The following is a 20,258-nucleotide window of genomic DNA, read 5'->3' as shown; positions in this document are numbered from 1 at the left end:
ACATCATTTACTGCTGCAGTGAGTTTTACTGTTCAGCTCTGAGCCACAATACCACAAACTTCCTTCAGGTATCCAGGTTTTATTCTGCCGAGTTCCTGCAGTCGGAAGTTTCCGAGTTGGGATTTCTGACCTCCGAGTTGTTATGAACGCAGCATTAGAGACAACGTCCTGGTTTCCATGGTTACTCAGGTGAGCTCACCCTCCATGACGAAGACCAGCGAGCCCACGTCGCCCTCCCTGATGATGCAGGAATCCATCCCATAATCCACCGGCGCCATGCAGTCCACCACCTCCTCGATCTGACTCGGGTCCAAGTTCCTCAGGAAGTCGTTGTCCAGGACGGAGTCTCTGATCAGCTGTCTGGTCCTGGTGTCAACAACAACAACAACAACAACAACAACTCATCACTGACGGAGTCTCTGATCAGCTGACGAGTCCTGGTGTCAACAACAACAACAACAACAACAACAACAACAACAACAACAACAACAACAACAACAACAACAACACATCACTGACGGAGTCTCTGATCAGCTGACGAGTCCTGGTGTCAACAACAACAACAACAACAACAACAACTCATCACTGACGGAGTCTCTGATCAGCTGACGAGTCCTGGTGTCAACAACAACAACAACAACAACAACAACAACACATCACTGACGGAGTCTCTGATCAGCTGTCTGGTCCTGGTGTCAACAACAACAACAACAACAGAGTCAGTGCTGTGAGTCCTCACATTACAAAGCTTCTTAAAGACCATGTTCTGATAATAATAGTAATTGTATTTTATATATATATTATATTATATTATTATATATTATATATTTTATATAGGGCCCGGCCAATTTATCGGCGAGCCAATGAAATCGGCCGATTTCAGCCCGTTTGAGACTAATTGGTAATCGGCCAAACTCAATTGTCGCCGATATTTTCAGGAATAAAATGCAGGGAATAAGACTTGGTTTTACTTTGAAAAGATTCCTCAGCAGCGGCACCACTAACCACCTCAGTCCTGTATCTGGCCCTTCAAAATAAAAGCCCATATTGATTTTGACTTAATTTTGACAAGACAGGGCTCCAAATGTTGTTGGTTTTTTCCTACGACCAATCGACCAATGAAATTTTGGTCGGCTAATGATTTTTTGGTCGACCAGGCAGCCCTAATTTATATGTTATTCGGATTTTTCCCCCCTAATAATCGTAATCGGCATCGACCCCAAAAAATCCATATCGGTCGGTCCCTACTTTTATATAGCGCTTTTCTACCTGAACGATACCCAAAGCGTTTTACAGTTCATCACATTCACCCATTCACACACACATTCACACACTGATGGAGGAAGCTGCCATGCAACGACCACGACCCATCAGGAGCAACGTGGGTGAGGTGTCTGGCCCAAGGACACTACGGCAGCAACCGGGTGCTCAGGGTGGTTGGTATGTTGTATGTATGAATGGAAACATTCAGCAGATCATTATCCATGTAAAATCCTAGGAAGGATGGTTGACACTTAAATCAGAAGTCAGGTGAATGTTTGTGTTAATCTAAGTCTTAAATAGTTGTATCTTCCGACAGCAATCACTTCTATAGAGTGTTTGGTCTGAAACACGGGTCTGTCAGTCACTCTGCTCTGCTCTGAGCCCAGGAGAAAACTTTCCTTGTATCCTACAACCTTTATCCAATGAGGAGAGAGAACGGCATAAAGGGGCAGTCCTCTCTGTGTGTGCAGCCAAGGGATGCGCCTGAATGTGGTGACGTAGGGACGAGGACCAATAGATCCATGACGAGGGCGGGGGCTGCTAATTCCATCGGCTGACAAGACGTTATGGTGCGTTCAAGCCAACTCGTAACTGGTGTTTTTCCGACCTGTGAAGTGGTACCAGTTCGATCTGGTACGAGTTCACGGGTCAGAAGTTACGAGTGGCCGTTATAGTGACTTTCACAGGTAAAACAGGTCGGAGAAACACGAGTGTGTTGCCTGGAACGCTACAAAGTCGTAAGTCGTGACTTGAAGCTGTAATTTACGGTTTCAAAAGCCTGCCTGGAACGCAGCATTAGCCAAAACCACCGGATCGCTTACTTCTGCTTTAATAAAGCAACAAAGATAAAAGGTGCTACAACCGTCCTCAGTCTCTATATACAATAAAATAGATCCAGTAGAATAAAATGCTGAGGGATAAAGGCTAGTCTAGTGGAATCAGCGATCAATACACAGAAGAGGAAACTGTTCTAATATCGACCAATAAGATGTTAACAACTCCCTCTCTACACGGGTAAAAAAGAATAAAATGATTATTAAGAATTTAAGAGACAAATGGCGCCGGGGGGGTGGGGGGGCATCTGGACTCAGCAGGACATCTGATAACACACACACACACACACACACACACACACACACACACACACACACACACACACACACACACACACACACACACACACTTTATCCACCTGAGGCTGAAACACTGAGTTAAGCAGTGAGATAAGCAGCAACACAGTGTGTGTGTGTGTGTGTGTGTGTGTGTGTGTGTGTGTGTGTGTGTGTGTGTGTGTGTGTGTGTGTGTGTGTGTGTGTGGAAACAGTAGAAACATGATGGTCTCCATGACAACGTCTGTGGTCCTCACTTTCAAATTAAAAGCAGAAAGCAGATCTGTGTCAGTAGCTCAACATTAATACGTCTGCTCTGAGCCCACTCACACACACACACACACACACACACACACACTGAACAACACACACACACACACACACTGAACAACACACACACACACACACTCTCTCTACAACACACACACACTCTCTCTACAACACACACACACTCTCTCTACAACACACACACACACACACACACACACACACACTGAACAACACACACACACTCTCTCTACAACACACACACACACACACACACTGAACAACACACACACACTGAACACTGAACAACACACACACTCTCTCTACAACACACACACACTGAACAACACACACACTGAACAACACACACACACACACACACTGAACAACACACACACACTCACACACCGTGGGAGGATCATCATCATTTCACAGCAGAATCACTTCATAAACTTTCATATTGTTAGAAAGAGGCACAATAAGCGTTTAAATTTAAAAACTTTAAAAATTCCTACCAAACCACCGGTAGATGCTACAGTGTTGAAACTTCACCACAATGTAGCCTCAATACTGCTGAAACTTTTGTCCACTTAAACTTATTACAAATTATGAAGTCCATCACTCTGTTTTTTTCAATAACTGTAAAACTTTTAAAATGTATCTCCTCCCACAATTTTTGCTCAATTGACACCAAACTTGCTACAGAGCATCTCCAGACCGTCCTCCACAAAACTTGTTTCTCGGATTTTTGATTAAGCAAAAATTGAGCCTACAGTGCATGAAAACGTTTGACTGTAAACACTACTGTAAACATATACCATCAAATTCTTGATAAATACATTTTCAATCTTCCTGAAAAGAATTGACAGTATTTTGGAGTCATGGTTGATGAAGTTTGGCAAATATCAGAATTTTACCTCAAAAACTGAATTTTCTAGAACATTTTGAATTCTGCTCTCATGGGAACAACTGCAGTCAATGTGAGTGTGGAATTTTAAACATCACATTTTCTCCTGTGAAGCAAAACACTTATCATTAAAAACAAATCACCAACATTTCCATGCTGTCAAGATGCAATTTATGTTTTATCAGATTTTTGTTTAGATAATACAATTTGTGACATTTTGACCATTTTTGAAATCTGCCTTTACGACAGCTGCCTGGTCTCTGACTCCCTGAGTCTATTAGAGAAAACACACATGTCTCACTTCCAGTCATTAGCTCAGTGAGTTAGCAGCTGGTTCTTGGTGTTGGAGGATGTGGGTTCAAGACCCAACAAGGGACTAAAATACCAGATGGTCTTTGTGAAACAAATGTACTAAATCTTAGAGTCACAGGAGATGTTTGACAAATACATCTACAGAATTTTACCTCTTTTTACAGAGGTGTCAGACAGTGAATGGTTTACTCAGTCTGTGAAGCCACTGTTGAACTGCCACTTGCTAATTAGCTCAGTGAGATAGACAACGGTCTTTGGTTCCAGAGGTTGTGCGTTCAATCCTCATCTGGTGCAAACATTATAAGGTCAACTGTCTTGTCTTCCTATTCTTCTCTTTGTTGCTCAGAATTTGCCTAAATTTGCCAAAAAATAGCCCGGACCCGACCCATCGCTGCAGATGAATAAAAACATTAACTAGAAAAAGATATTTTTTCCGAACCATAAGACCTTGCTGAACGCGTCCATGTCACTTTGGTGTTTCTAGAGTAAAAATTGTTGATTGTGTCGCAGGTTGGAAACTTTGGGACGTTTAGAAAATCAGCGCCTACTTTTGAATGGGAGTCAATGAGAGGAGAGAGGAAACTGGCTGCACTCGGAGGCTCCCAGTTTAAATTGTGTTCGTCTCTCTGGTTTTTTGAGCACATGAAGAGATCAAGGATGAGCTTGTCTACAAGCATGCCCGAAATTATGTGTGTAGAGTGTAATCTGTGGCCGTGCTGACAGGATAGAGAGAAAAATGTGAGAGGATTTTTAGACCCTCTGTCACTCTGCCAACTGCCAACGTCCGAACATTCCGTCCCATTGACTTTCATGTTAAATCTGAATTTTGTCAGAAATTTTAATGATTTTAAAACTGCCAAATATCTGAAACTGTTGAAGATATCAATAAGCTGAGATATAGCTGAATAGTTTAAAGGTTTGTGAACAGTTTAAAAGTTGAATGAAGTCTGTAGCTGAAAGTATGCTGAAGCTATTAGAGGCTGAAAGAAGCACAAGATTTGAAGAGTTTGAAGACTGTTTCAATTCATTTCCTATGAGAGAAAAATTGCAGAAAAAGTTAAATATTTTAAAAAGTATTTATAGTTGAAAAGAGAAAAATAATAGCAGGATTGTCCAGAGAAAGCTGCACGTTTTGATATATGAATTGTTGAAATAGCACAAAGTATAAAGGAGCTGAAAACTGCAGAAAAAGAGCGGAAGACCTTGAATAATAAGTTTAAAGATTTGAACAACAATAGTGTGAATGCTGAAGGCATTCACACTAATAAACCCCCCCCCTCCACTCACTCGGGGCTCTTGGGGCAACTCGGCAGCGTCACGTGACTCAGGGCGATGATGTCACAGGCCGTGGGTTCAGCAGAGATGGCGAGTCTCTTGCTGCGCTGCTGGTCCTGGTCCGGCTGCTGCTGCTGGTCCCGGTCCGGCTGCTGGTCCCGGTCCGGCTGCTGGTTGTGGACCTGGTTGTGGACCTGGTTGTGGACCCGCTGGGCGGTGGCCGGCGCCACCACGGACCGGTACTTGTCCAGCTGGTTCTGCAGCCGCTGCAGCAGCTCGTCCTTCTGGTCCAGTTCCAGCTCCAGCTCGTCGATCAGAGCGTCGCGCTGCTGCAGCTCCAGAACCTTCTGCTGCAGCGCCGCCTGCAGGTCCCGCAGCGTCGCCATGGCGCCGCTGGACCGGGTCTGGACCGCACGGGTCTGGACCGGGTCTGGTCTGGTCTGGTCTGGTCTGGTCTGGACCGGGTCTGGACCACACGGGTCTGGACCAGCAGAGGTCTGGTCTTTTAGGTCCTTTATGGTTCTGCTGGACCGGTGGGTTCTGGTTCCTCTGTGGTCCTGTTCTTCTTCTGGATCTCCAGAGTTCTGAGTCGGTTCCTCAAAGTAAAAAACTGTAAAAAAAAATTTAAAAAAAGGATCCAGGAGAGAACGTGTGTGTGTGTGTGTGTGTGGTCAGAGTCTGATCTGGTTCTGATCTGGTTCTGCTGCACCAGCCGAGTCCACGAGAACCTGGAGAGAAACTGACGAGACTGAAACACGGAGAGAGAGAGAGAGAGAGAGAGAGAGAGAGAGAGAGAGAGCGGAGGAGGAGAGGGAGGAGTGGGGGATGGGGGGGCTGAGAGAGCGGAGGAGGAGAAGAGAAGAGAAGAGAAGAGAAGAGCAGAGAAGAGCAGAGCAGAGCAGCAGACACTGTGATCATCTTCTCTCCTCGGACTCGGAGGGAAAGTGGAAAAGGAGATGTTAAAACCCAGTGATCCGGTTTGAACCAGAATGACAGAGAGATGATCAGGGGGGGGGGGGGTCTGCTCCGGGGGGGGGGGGGGGGGGGGGGGGTCTGCTCTGCTTTAATCACCGCCATTAGTTTAACATGTTTAGGGTCGGAGCGTTTACCACGGAGCATCGGGGGGGGCGGGGGGGACAAGACAAACTGAGAATCAGCTGTTTGTGTTTTTCAGGTTGAAGCATCAGATGATGAACAACGACAGTTACAGTCTACATCCGTCTATAACTGATTAGAATGAACAACCACCAAGTCTAGAACTGATGAGGTCAAGCTGGACTGGATTATTGTGACCGTTTATACGGTTTTACTCCAGTGGAATCAAAGAGTAAACTATAGCTGGTGTGGTCGGGGCCGGGCAACTTTTTTAGAGACAATTTTAGGCAAAGTGAAAGTGAAAGTTGCAAAGCTGTAGCACATATGGTTGATCTGTTATGAATTTATTTTCAAAGTTTTGACATTTAGATTCATGTTGTAACACCAACATCAGGACTACTGTCTTGTGTTATTAGTTGACAACATTTAGATATGTCATCATCATCATCATCACCACCCTTACTGGGACTTGAACCCACAACCTCTGGCACCAACAACCAGCTGCTAACTCACTGAGCTGATGGTCTGGAAGAGAGTGTGTGCATTTCCTCGGAAGAAGAAGGAAAACAATACAGTCAGTGGTTGGCGCTGGGCAAGTCCTTTCCTTCCTTTCTTTCCTTTTTAAATGTAAAGGCATGCCATGACACCACCATAAGACCGGCCCCGTATTCCCACATGTGTGAATTTTTTTTCCCTTTTCCGCCTTCATGGATTGAACATTCATAAAGGGTGTTCCTCTGACCTTATATGGGCACCATATGGGCGAGGTAAAGCGCTTTCTCATGTGCGCCAACTTTAGAATTGATTGTGATTTATGAATGGAAACAGGGCTACGACGCATTTCCTGTTTCCTCCGTACGCCACCTGTAGTCATCTTCCCTACGCACAGTTTTATAAACGAGGCCCCTGGTATTTTAATGTGTCACCCTCACTGGGACTTGAACCCACAACCTCTGGCACCAACAACCAGCTGCTAACTCACTGAGCTGATTGTGTGGACTAGAGTCTTGGTGTGTTGCTTCTCAATAGACTCCAGGACTCACCGGTCAGGCAGCAGTTGTCAAAATGTCAGAAATACAGTCATCTAAACAAAAATCTGATAATATCTAAATTGCATCTTGACAGAATTCAAAATGTATTTATCAAGAATTGGATGGTATATGTTTACAGTCAAACGTTTCCATGCACTGGAGGCTCAATTCTTGATTAATCAAAAATCTGTGTGGATTGTTAGTGGAGGACGGTCTGGAGATGCTCTGTAGCAGGTTTGGTGTCAATCAAGCAACAATTGTGGGAGGAGATAGTGTTAATACATTTTACAGATTTTGAAATGAGTGTTGGACTTAATCATTAGTAAAGAGTGTAACAGAAGTTTCAGCTCTGCTATAAAGGGTTAGGTTACACTACCACTATCTGGGCCACAGTTTGGTGACAGTTTCCAACGTTGGTTTGGTAAAAAATGTTAAAAGTTTATAAATTTAAACATTTAAGAAAGAAGAAAGAAGAACACTGAGGAAAACAACAGGGTCCTGGCAGCTGATTATGGGATGTAGGGAGTACAGTTACTCTTTGCAGATACTGCACTTTGCCTTTGTAGGGCAGCAGGCGTCCCTGAACGCACCACGAGGCTGCAGCGGCGCCCCCCGCTGACCGAGGCGTCCCTGAACGCACCACGAGGCTGCAGCGGCGCTGACTGAGGCGTCCCTGAACGCACCACGAGGCTGCAGCGGCGCTGACTGAGGCGTCCCTGAACGCACCACGAGGCTGCAGCGGCGCCCCCCGCTGACCGAGGCGTCCCTGAACGCACCACGAGGCTGCAGCGGCGCCCCCCGCTGACCGAGGCGTCCCTGAACGCACCACGAGGCTGCAGCGGCGCTGACTGAGGCGTCCCTGAACGCACCACGAGGCTGCAGCGGCGCCCCCCGCTGACCGAGGCGTCCCTGAACGCACCACGAGGCTGCAGCGGCGCCCCCCGCTGACCGAGGCGTCCCTGAACGCACCACGAGGCTGCAGCCGCGCCCCCCGCTGACCGAGGCGTCCCTGAACGCACCACGAGGCTGCAGCGGCGCTGACTGAGGCGTCCCTGAACGCACCACGAGGCTGCAGCGGCGCCCCCCGCTGACCGAGGCGTCCCTGAACGCACCACGAGGCTGCAGCGGCGCCCCCCGCTGACCGAGGCGTCCCTGAACGCACCACGAGGCTGCAGCGGCGCCCCCCGCTGACCGAGGCGTCCCTGAACGCACCACGAGGCTGCAGCGGCGCCCCCCGCTGACCGAGGCGTCCCTGAACGCACCACGAGGCTGCAGCCGCGCCCCCCGCTGACCGAGGCGTCCCTGAACGCACCACGAGGCTGCAGCGGCGCCCCCCGCCGACCGAGGCGTCCCTAAACGCACCACGAGGCTGCAGCGGCGCCCCCCGCCGACCGAGGCGTCCCTAAACGCACCACGAGGCTGCAGCGACGCCCCCCGCTGACCGAGGCGTCCCTGAACGCACCACGAGGCTGCAGCCGCGCCCCCCGCTGACCGAGGCGTCCCTGAACGCACCACGAGGCTGCAGCCGCGCCCCCCCGCTGACCGAGGCGTCCCTGAACGCACCACGAGGCTGCAGCGGCGCCCCCCGCTGACCGAGGCGTCCCTGAACGCACCACGAGGCTGCAGCCGCGCCCCCCGCTGACCGAGGCGTCCCTGAACGCACCACGAGGCTGCAGGTCAAAGGTCAGTCTGTTTAAATCCTTGTTTTTCCATCAGGATCAATGATCAATGATCAATGATCAAAGATCAATGATCCGTCTTTACTTTGACCCCAGATACAAGCAGTAGCCATGGAGACAGTGGGCTCATTATGGGATGTCTGTGTTGTTTTCTGAGCTGTTTTGTTGTGTTTGTCAGTATATCTTTGGGGCTTCTTGTCTCTGTCTGTCAGCGTATGAGAGAGACAGGAACTGGACGGGTGGGAGGGGGGCGTTGGGATTCGAACCGGGGCCGAGTGCAGCTTCTAAACAGCCAGACAACAAACACATAAAACACTAGAGAGACACAAGATCTTATCTTGCTGTAGGTCCTTTTAATCTGCCCATGATGATACGTTATGTTACATGTTATCTGGTGTTGTCTATTCGTGTATGTGTTTGAATGTGTGGATCTTCCCGGCTGCAAATCAATTTTCCCTGTTGGGACAAATAAAGACACTTTGACTTTGACTTTGACTAATAAACAACTTTAGTCAAATACTTTGTGATTCTGCAGTCCTCAACGCAGGCGTCCCCGGTTCGAATCCCGCGTCGGGCGGACCTTTCCTGCATGTCATTCCCCCTCTCTCTGCCTCCCCCTTTCCTGTCCATCTCACTGTGTGCTGTCAAATAAAGGCAAAAGAAAGCCTGAAAAATATACTTTAAAAAAATACTGACAGTAAACTTCTTCTTTCTTTTTTATTTCTTTTTTTTGCTCCTGTCCATTAACAATAGAGAGACAGCGGAGCTCTCTCTGTCCACGTGTGTTCATTTACTTTTTTAAACTTTTTTTTTACACTCATGTTCCGACGGCATCCCATGTGTTTGACTTCACAACTCTATGAACTGACAAACAACATAACGGACACACAGCAATGGATACACAAGATGTGCGTGTGTAGTTGGAGTGCAGTGTGGTGCAGTGTGGTGATGGTGACAGTGATGGATATAAAGGGTAGTAGGGAAAACAGCTGTGATAGCAAACATATAGCAGACATAACTCTTAAAGGGATAGTTCACCCTAGAATGATATTTCGCTCATTATCTCCTCCCCCTCATGTTGACTAAGGGCTGGAAGAAGTTTCAGATTCCTCCGTGGCTTCTCTGAGTTACAGGGGGTCTCGGCGTAGCAGTGCATGTCCATATAACGGTTGTAAAGGGACACCAGAGCTCTTCGTAAAAAAACACACACAAAAAAACATCCAAATACCTCCATGCTGCTCGTATGTAATGTCCGTCTTGTGCTGAAGCCCCAAATTGCGAAATTGTTCCGAAAAAAATTAAATAAGTCTATATTTTAAGCTTGTTTGTAGCGGAAGCTTCTCGAAGCTCCTCTTCCTGGTCCGTCCAAATCTCGCGTGATTTGCGCCGGCGTCAGTGCGGTTACTGCAAATCACGCGAGATTTGGACGGACCAGGCAGAGGAGCTTCGAGAAGGTTCCGCTACAAACAAGCTTAAAATATAGACTTATTTAATTTTTTTCGGAACAATTTCTCATGTTGGGGCTTCAATACAAGACGGACATTACAGACGAGCAGCATGGAGGTATTTGGATGTTTTTTGGTGTGTCTTTTTGTTACGAAGACAGTTGGTATCCATTAGCAACCGTCATATGGACATGCACTGCTACACCAAGACCCCCTGTAACTCAGAGAAGCCACGGTGGACTCTGAAACTTCTCCCAGCCCTTAGTCCACATGAGGGGGAGGAGATAATGAGCGAAATATCATTCTAGGGTGAACTATCCCTTTAATAGTACTGATGACAGCATCATTCTGGAGGTAAGAAGGAAGAAAAGGGGCTGATTGGTTTAGATGTGAGAGCAGGAAGCTGATTGGTTCTCGTCCTCATGTGGCGTTCATGTACGGTCGGAGAATCTAGTTCAGATAAAAGACTGAGACTGTCGACTGCATCGGCAGCTTTTATGTCAACAACATGTGTGTGTGTGTGTGTGTGTGTGTGTGTGTGTGTGTGTGTGTGTGTGTGTGTGTGTGTGTGTGTGTGTGTGTGTGTGTGTGTGTGTGTGTTAGTAGGTGAAGAGCCTCTGGTCAGATAGTGACTGTCGGTCAAAGGCCTGACACACACACTCAGGTCTGTGTGTGTGTGTGTGTGTGTGTGTGTGTTACCCCTGTGTATTTGCATGTGTGTGTGTGTGTGTGTGTGTGTGTGTGTGTGTGTGTGTGTTACCCCTGTGTATTTGCATGTGTGTGTGTGTGTGTGTGTGTGTGTGTGTGTGTGTGTGTCCACAGATAGCAGCAGTTAAACATTAACGTGGGCTCCTCGTAAAGCTAACACCAGGACAGTGAACCTTTGGAGTTTGATATGATGTGATCACACACACACACACACACACACACACACACACACACACACACACACACACATGGACACACACACGCGGACACACACACGGGCCATGATGACACGTGAACACACACTCTCTGTGGCTCAGAATGACACAGCTCTGATCGGAGGGAGGTGAATCTGCTCAGGTGAGTTCTGCTGCTCAGAACAATAAAGTTTTTACCTTTGAATTTAATTAAAGACACAGAGAGAGAGAGAGGGAGAGAGAGAGAGGGAGAGCATGTAAAGTGAGTGTCGTTCGACCAGTGATGAACAAACAGGATCACTATGGAGACAGAGAGAGAGAGAGAGAGAGAGAGAGAGAGAGAGAGACAGTGCAAAGTAAGAGTCGCTTGACCACTGTTAGTGTTAGTGTGAACACTAGGAGTGTTTTAATCAAACAGGTGTGTGTGTGTGTGTGTGTGTGTGTGTGTGTGTGTGTGTGTGTGTGTGTGTGTGTGTGTGTGTGTGTGTGTGTGTGTGTGTGTGACTCTAACATTAAAGGTGCTAACTGTTAAGTTAGCGACCAGCTAACAGCTGTTTACTGTGACTCAGTGGCACCGCTCTGCAGGAGCTCACTGGGACTACAGGCTAGCATGCTAACTACAGGCTAGCAGGCCAGCATGCTAACTACAGGCTAGCAGGCCAGCATGCTAACTACAGGCTAGCAGGCCAGCATGCTAACTACAGGCTAGCAGGCCAGCATGCTAACTACAGGCTAGCAGGCCAGCATGCTAACTACAGGCTAGCAGGCCAGCATGCTAACTACAGGCTAGCAGGTTAGCATGCTAACTACAGGCTAGCAGGTTAGCATGCTAACTTCACCGTTGTCTCTGAACGTTTTAAACGCTTTGACTTGAACGTTACCATGGCAACACGGTGAGCTGACCTTTGACCTGCAGTGTGACTGAGGCCACAGAGATGCATGCTGGGAAACGCTGTCAGTCAATAATAAACAAACAAACAAACAAGTCGAGGCTGCGTGAGACGGTTTCATTTCCTCCTGGTTCTAAAATCACTGAGACAAAAACTTTGATTTCTAATAAAAACTAAACTTTAACTATCAATTAAACATTTTACAGCAAAAAAGATGAAAAACTTGAGTCATGGACCAAAAAAACAGAGTTTAGACTGACGCCACAGTGTGTGTGTGTGTGTGTGTGTGTGTGTGTGTGTGTGTGTGTGTGTGTGTGTGTATTGATCGGGGGATTCCAGTCTCATGACTCTTCACCTTCAGTTTCCACGATTCAATTTATAAATAAAGTTTTAGTGTAAAGTGTTTTAGTTTTAAGTTTAAATTTTCACACCAGGATAAAAAAAAGTCTCATCAGTCATGATCTGTGTGTTTCAGGTTCTTTCAGGTCAGTTAGCTTATAATAAACAAACAAACAAACAAACAAACAAACAGTTAGCTTTAGCCTTCAGCAGGTAAAGAAGGTAAAGATCCTCCAGGTAAAGGAGGTTAAATGGAACTGGACTTAGTATTTAGTCGTTTTAGACGTTTCACCGTCATCAGTCCAGTTGCTTTCCATTTAACCTCCTTTTAAATACTATGACCTGGGCAAATGAGAACATGCAGCGGCCTTCTAGGTGAAGAGATTCTTGGACATGGACGGAGAATCCTCTGTTGAAACACATGTGTGAAATGTTTGTTTGCATCATAAATCCATCCCATAATTCCCTGCTCCAGCTGTAGTTTCCACGTTGGACATTCAGGCTGCAGCCGGTCCAACGTCTGTCAATGATTAGAGACGAAGACCTTGACCCGCTGCTGCTGCTGCTGCTGCTGCTGTTAATGCTGCTGCACAACAACAACAAGTCTGTCTGAGGACAGAGAGACAGGCAGGCAGGCAGACAGGTAGACAGACAGGCAGACAGACAGACAGAGAGACAGACAGGTAGACAGGTAGACAGAGACATTTTGGACACGTCTTCCATTTAAAACACTAGAAACCTGCAAACAGCCGATGGTGAAGCTCAGTAAGCAGCTCCAACACAACACCATTAAAGGGATAGTTCACCCTAGAATGATATTTCGCTCATTATCTCCTCCCCCTCATGTGGACTAAGGGCTGGAAGAAGTTTCAGAGTCCTCCATGGCTTCTCTGAGTTACAGGGGGTCTCGGCGTAGCAGTGCATGTCCATATAACGGTTGCAAAGGGACACCGGAGCTCTTCGTAAAAAAACACACACAAAAAAACATCCAAATACCTCCATGATGCTCGTATGTAATGTCCGTCTTGTGCTGAAGCCCCAAATTGCGTAATTGTCCCGAAAAAAATTAAATAAGTCTATATTTTAAGCTTGTTTGTAGCGGAAGCTTCTCGAAGCTCCTCTTCCTGGTCCGTCCAAATCTCGCGTGATTTGCGCCGGCGTCAGTGCGGTTACTGCAAATCACGCGAGATTTGGACGGACCAGGAAGAGGAGCTTCGAGAAGCTTCTGCTAAAAACAAGCTTAAAATATAGACTTATTTAATTTTTTTCGGAACAATTACGCAATTTGGGGCTTCAGCACAAGACGGACATTACATACGAGCAGCATGGAGGTATTTGGATGTTTTTTTGTGTGTGTTTTTTTACGAAGAGCTCCGGTGTCCCTTTGCAACCGTTATATGGACATGCACTGCTACACCAAGACCCCCTGTAACTCAGAGAAGCCACGGAGGAATCTGAAACTTCTTCCAGCCCTTAGTCAACATGAGGGTGAGTAGATAATGAGCGAAATATCATTCTAGGGTGAACTATCCCTTTAAACTCTTCATCAGTCCATCAAAAGATCTAGATTTACAACAAAAACTCAGAGTAACTGTTTTTAAAATATAACATGTTAAAAAAAAAGTGGTCTTGTGACTCATAGGAGTGGGGTAAATTGATCAACCCCCCTTCTTTCCTTCCATCCATCTCCTACCTCCCCCTTTACTTAATATTTCATCTGTCCAGGCTACAGGTGAACACAAACTGCAGGGACTTCCTGCTGAGCCACCAACTCACTGAGGTTTGGGGAGTTTTGTGATTACGTGGCATCTTGGGAAGAATCCCAGATATTTCTCTTTGAAAGTAAAGTTTGGCCTCACTATAAACAACTTTTCCTGTTTATAGGAACATACTTACTGTAATCACAAACATACAGAATCTTGATTTAATCATTTGGACATATACAGCCAAAATACATTCACTAAGTGTATAGGATAGGTGGCTCAACTTACCCCACAGCTACCTTAGCTTGGGTTTATTGCTCCCACAGCTAAAATGGTGCAGTTTCATGCTAGGTTTACTACCTCATGTTGTAGCTCATAGATACCACAACCCATGTATAAAACACATTTGCAATCATCTGTTTTGGTCTAAACACAATTCTCATGAAACTTATGATCGACAAAATTCACTCTGGAGAGTGAAAAATGATTTTTTGGTCATAAATGTTAAACCACTTCACTCACGTGGTTCTAATCTTCACAGACTCCATGAAATGATGCCTGCCTCCCTGATATTTGGTCACATGCTAACTTTTTCCTATAGTTTCCTAGAAACAAGGGGCGGGTCAACTTACCCACTGGCTCATCTTACCCCACTCTCCCCTAGTAGATATGATTTATATATAATTATAAATGTGGTGAATATCTCCACTCTGTCAGAGACAGGAAGTACAGACGGGTCCTGACCAAGTAGCCATGGCAACAGGAGACACACACAGACATGTTTCATATTGTATATTTGTTATATTGAAATGTCTCTGTGATTGGCCGAGCTGACTCTGCCTCCTCTTGGCCCCGCCCCCTCTCTGTGATTGGCCGAGCTGACTCTGCCTCCTCTTGGCCCCGCCCCCTCTCCCTGATTGGCCGAGCTGACTCTGTCTCCTCTTGGCCCCGCCCCTTCTCTGTGATTGGCCGAGCTGACTGTGTCTCCTCTTGGCCCCGCCCCCTCTCTGTGATTGGCCGAGCTGACTGTGTCTCCTCTTGGCCCCGCCCCCTCTCTGTGATTGGCCGAGCTGACTGTGTCTCCTCTTGGCCCCGCCCCCTCTCCCTGATTGGCAGAGCTGACTCTGCCTCCTCTTGGCCCCGCCCCCTCTCCCTGATTGGCCGAGCTGACTGTGTCTCCTCTTGGCCCCGCCCCCTCTCTGTGATTGGCCGAGCTGACCCAGTCTCCTCTTGGCCCCGCCCCCTCTCTCTGATTGGCCGAGCTGACTGTGTCTCCTCTTGGCCCCGCCCCCTCTCTGTGATTGGCCGAGCTGACTCTGCCTCCTCTTGGCCCCGCCCCCTCTCTGTGATTGGCCGAGCTGACTGTGTCTCCTCTTGGCCCCGCCCCCTCTCTGTGATTGGCCGAGCTGACCCAGTCTCCTCTTGGCCCCGCCCCCTCTCTCTGATTGGCCGAGCTGACCGTGTCTCCTCTTGGCCCCGCCCCCTCTCTGTGATTGGCCGAGCTGACTGTGTCTCCTCTTGGCCCCGCCCCCTCTCTGTGATTGGCCGAGCTGACTCTGCCTCCTCTTGGCCCCGCCCCCTCTCTGTGATTGGCCGAGCTGACTGTGTCTCCTCTTGGCCCCGCCCCCTCTCTGTGATTGGCCGAGCTGACCCTGTCTCCTCTTGGCCCCGCCCCCTCTCTGTGATTGGCCGAGCTGACTGTGTCTCCTCTTGGCCCCGCCCCCTCTCTGTGATTGGCCGAGCTGACCCTGTCTCCTCTTGGCCCCGCCCCCTCTCTCTGATTGGCCGAGCTGACCGTGTCTCCTCTTGGCCCCGCCCCCTCTCTGTGATTGGCCGAGCTGACTGTGTCTCCTCTTGGCCCCGCCCCCTCTCTGTGATTGGCCGAGCTGACTCTGTCTCCTCTTGGCCCCGCCCCCTCTCTGTGATTGGCCGAGCTGACCCAGTCTCCTCTTGGCCCCGCCCCCTCTCTGTGATTGGCCGAGCTGACTGTGTCTCCTCTTGTTTGCAGTGAGCGCCGCTAATTTCCCTGATTTACATTTTGCTGTCAATCAACCCAATGGAATCCAATCAGAACGTGGTGACAGACGGCGTGACGGGAACGCCGAAGGAGGCGGCGCTCCGCGTGCTGACGCAGCGGACGGGATACACGCTCCGACAGGTAGGATACACGCTCCGACAGGTAGGATACACGCTCAGACAGGTAGGATACAAGGACACAAGGAGACAAGGAGACAAGTAGGAGACATTAGATTAGATATCTAAAGCATGACGAAATTATTGCCACCCATGAACGGCGCATAAATAGATAAAAACATAAGGTACGAAAAAGACATGTTGAGACAGGTAGGAGACAAACATCCAGATTCCTCCATGCTGCTCGTCTGTAACGTCCCTCTTGTATTGAAGCCCCGACATGAGAAATTGTTCAAAAAAAAATTCAATAAGTCTATATTTTAAGTTTGTTTGTAGCAGAAGCTTGAATTTTGGGTGAACTATCCCTTTAAGTTTATATTAATCATTTTCTTACAATACAAATGACACAGAAACATTTAAATTCCTACTAATTCAGAGTTACTTTAGATAAATGGACCAGTATCTGTGCATCTACCTTTACTTTGCCGATACGGTTCCGACATCATCTTTATTGGAAAGTGACTATTTATGAATCTTAACGATCAATCAATTTGTGGCGTTTAATACCGCGATTAATTGTGAAAACAAGTAATGGTGACATCCCTATCTGTCCCTGATTGGTCCTTGTCCCTGATTGGTCCTTGTCTCTGATTGGTCCTTGTCTCTGATTGGTCCTTGTCCCTGATTGGTCCTTGTCTCTGATTGGTCCTTGTCTCTGATTGGTCCTTGTCTCTGATTGGTCCTTGTCTCTGATTGGTCCTTGTCTCTGATTGGTCCTTGTCTCTGATTGGTCCTTGTCTCTGATTGGTCCTTGTCCCTGATTGGTCCTTGTCCCTGATTGGTCCTTGTCCCTGATTGGTCCTTGTCCCTGATTGGTCCTTGTCTCTGATTGGTCCTTGTCCCTGATTGGTGCTTGTCTCTGATTGGTGCTTGTCCCTGATTGGTCCTTGTCTCTGATTGGTCCTTGTCTCTGATTGGTCCTTGTCTCTGATTGGTCCTTGTCCCTGATTGGTCCTTGTCTCTGATTGGTCCTTGTCTCTGATTGGTCCTCAGGAGAACGGGCAGCGGCGGTACGGCGGCCCGCCGCCCGGCTGGGAGGCCCCGCCCCCGGAGCGCGGCAGCGAGATCTTTGTGGGGAAACTCCCCAGAGACCTGTTTGAGGACGAGCTGGTTCCGCTGTGTGAGAAGGTCAGAGGTCGACGCCACGGCAACGCCACGGCAACGCCACGGCAACGCCACGGCAACGCCACGGCAACGCCACGGCAACCATGACCCACACGACCTTCGACCTCCGACCTCACCACCTCCGTTCTCTTCCTGTCTCTAGTTCGGTAAAATCTACGAGGTGAGGATGATGATGGACTTCAACGGCAACAACCGCGGCTACGCCTTCGTCACCTTCAGCACCAAGCAGGAGGCCAAAGCCGCCATGAAGCAGCTCAACAACTACGAGATCAGGTTGGTGAGACAGACAGGTGGAGAGAGAGACAGGCAGGCAGACAGACAGACAGACAGACAGGTTAACAGACAGACAGACAGACAGACAGACAGACAGACAGACAGACAGACAGACAGACAGGCCAAAGCCGCCATGAAGCAGCTCAACAACTACGAGATCAGGTTGGTGAGACAGACAGGTGGAGAGAGAGACAGGTAGAGAGAGAGACAGGTTAACAGACAGACAGGCCAAAGCCGCCATGAAGCAGCTCAACAACTACGAGATCAGGTTGGTGCTCGGCTCTACAGACAGGTAGAGAGAGAGACAGGTTAACAGACAGACAGGTTAACAGACAGACAGGTTAACAGACAGACAGACAGACAGACAGGCAGACAGACAGGTAGACAGACAGGCAGACAGGTAGAGAGAGAGACAGACAGGCCAAAGCCGCCATGAAGCAGCTCAACAACTACGAGATCAGGTTGGTGAGACAGACAGGTAGAGAGACAGACAGACAGGCAGACAGACAGACAGACAGACAGACAGACAGACAGACAGACAGACAGACAGACAGACAGACAGACAGACAGACAGACAGACAGACAGACAGGCCAAGGCCGCCATGAAGCAGCTCAACAACTACGAGATCAGGTTGGTGCAGACAGACAGGTAGAGAGACAGACAGGTAGAGAGAGAGACAGGTGGACAGACAGACAGACAGGTAGACAGACAGACAGACAGACAGGTTAACAGACAGACAGACAGACAGACAGACAGACAGACAGACAGACAGGCAGACAGACAGGTTAACAGACAGACAGACAGACAGACAGACAGACAGACAGGCCAAAGCCGCCATGAAGCAGCTCAACAACTACGAGATCAGGTTGGTGCTCGGCTCTACAGACAGGTAGAGAGAGAGACAGGTTAACAGACAGACAGGTTAACAGACAGACAGGTTAACAGACAGACAGACAGACAGACAGGCAGACAGACAGGTAGACAGACAGGCAGACAGGTAGAGAGAGAGACAGACAGGCCAAAGCCGCCATGAAGCAGCTCAACAACTACGAGATCAGGTTGGTGAGACAGACAGGTAGAGAGACAGACAGACAGGCAGACAGACAGACAGACAGACAGACAGACAGACAGACAGACAGACAGACAGACAGACAGACAGACAGACAGACAGACAGACAGACAGACAGGCCAAGGCCGCCATGAAGCAGCTCAACAACTACGAGATCAGGTTGGTGCAGACAGACAGGTAGAGAGACAGACAGGTAGAGAGAGAGACAGGTGGACAGACAGACAGACAGGTAGACAGACAGACAGACAGACAGGTTAACAGACAGACAGACAGACAGACAGACAGACAGACAGACAGACAGACAGACAGACAGGTTAACAGACAGACAGGTTAACAGACAGACAGGCCAAGGCCGCCATGAAGCAGCTCAACAACTACGAGATCAGGTTGGTGAGACAGACAGGTAGAGAGAGAGACAGGCAGGCAGGCAGGTAGACAGACAGACAGACAGACAGACAGGTTAACAGACAGACAGACAGGCAGACAGACAGGCAGGTAGACAGACAGGCAGGCAGACAGACAGACAGGTTAACAGACAGACAGACAGACAGGTTAACAGACAGACAGACAGACAGGTTAACAGACAGACAGACAGACAGACAGACAGACAGGCAGGCAGGCAGGCAGGCAGACAGACAGGTTGGTGCTCGGCTCTAGACACTCGGAGACGATGCCTAATAGTTGTTGTGTAACATTTTGCACCGCAAATAAATTGAAAAACCACAACCTGAACTTTTATATCTTTATACCAACTGTGTAACGGCTCTGACTGGAAGTGACGTTTCCTTGGTTACCGACTCGGTGTCTACATACTGGGGAACATAGGACCCTTTTTCTGAACAAGGGTCCTATGTTCCCCGCTGTTGCTGGTCGATGGACTCTCTCTCTCTCTCACGACTTACGACTTTGTAGCGTTCCAGGCAACCCACTCGTGTTTCTCCGACCTGTTTTACCTGTGAAAGTCACTATAACGGCCACTCGTAACTTCTGACCCGTGAACTCGTACCAGATCAAACTGGTACCACTTCACAGGTCGGAAAAACACCAGTTACGAGTTTCCTTGAACGCACCATAACGTCTTGTCAGCAGATGGAGTTAGCAGCCCCCGCCCTCGTCATGGATCTATTGGTCCTCGTCCCTACGTCACCACATTCAGGCGCATCCCTTGGCTGCACACACAGAGAGGACTGCCCCTTTATGCCGTTCTCTCTCCTCATTGGATAAAGGTTGTAGGATACAAGGAAAGTTTTCTCCTGGGCTCAGAGCAGAGCAGAGTGACTGACAGACCCGTGTTTCAGACCAAACACTCTATAGAAGTGATTGCTGTGGGAAGATACAACTATTTAAGACTTAGATTAACACAAACATTCACCTGACTTC

General features: G+C 48.2%; 2 protein-coding genes across 9 annotated transcripts in view; one reads left to right on the top strand and one right to left on the bottom strand.

The window, feature by feature from the left end:
* LOC146967050 (cGMP-dependent protein kinase 1-like) overlaps positions 1–5,519 on the bottom strand; it is a 22,120-nt gene extending 16,601 nt beyond the window's left edge. The window contains exons 1-3 of the mRNA XM_085761174.1: positions 5,328–5,519; positions 5,146–5,267; positions 200–366 (exon numbers count right to left, since the gene is read on the bottom strand). Coding sequence (XP_085617300.1) covers positions 200–366; positions 5,146–5,267; positions 5,328–5,519 — 481 coding nt within the window. The remainder of the gene's footprint in view (positions 1–199; positions 367–5,145; positions 5,268–5,327) is intronic.
* Positions 5,520–11,402: 5,883 nt separating this feature from the next.
* a1cf (apobec1 complementation factor) overlaps positions 11,403–20,258 on the top strand; it is a 31,320-nt gene continuing 22,464 nt past the window's right edge. For 3 of the 8 annotated variants that reach the window (XM_085760853.1, XM_085760851.1, XM_085760855.1), the window contains exons 1-4: positions 11,403–11,448; positions 16,226–16,375; positions 17,404–17,538; positions 17,678–17,808. In XM_085760853.1, coding sequence (XP_085616979.1) covers positions 16,274–16,375; positions 17,404–17,538; positions 17,678–17,808 — 368 coding nt within the window. In that variant the 5' untranslated portion in view covers positions 11,403–11,448; positions 16,226–16,273. Of the gene's footprint in view, positions 11,449–16,225; positions 16,397–17,403; positions 17,539–17,677; positions 17,809–18,830; positions 18,868–19,226; positions 19,265–20,258 lie in introns of those variants that run through there. The other 5 variants (XM_085760852.1, XM_085760850.1, XM_085760854.1 and 2 more) reach the window with 3 other exon arrangements.

This window comes from Trachurus japonicus, chromosome 19 (genome assembly GCF_045865225.1).
Source record: "Trachurus japonicus isolate A0001 chromosome 19, Traja_1.0".
In the NCBI taxonomy this organism is placed as follows: Eukaryota; Metazoa; Chordata; class Actinopteri; order Carangiformes; family Carangidae; genus Trachurus; species Trachurus japonicus.
This window is presented reverse-complemented; position numbering and strand designations above follow the sequence as displayed.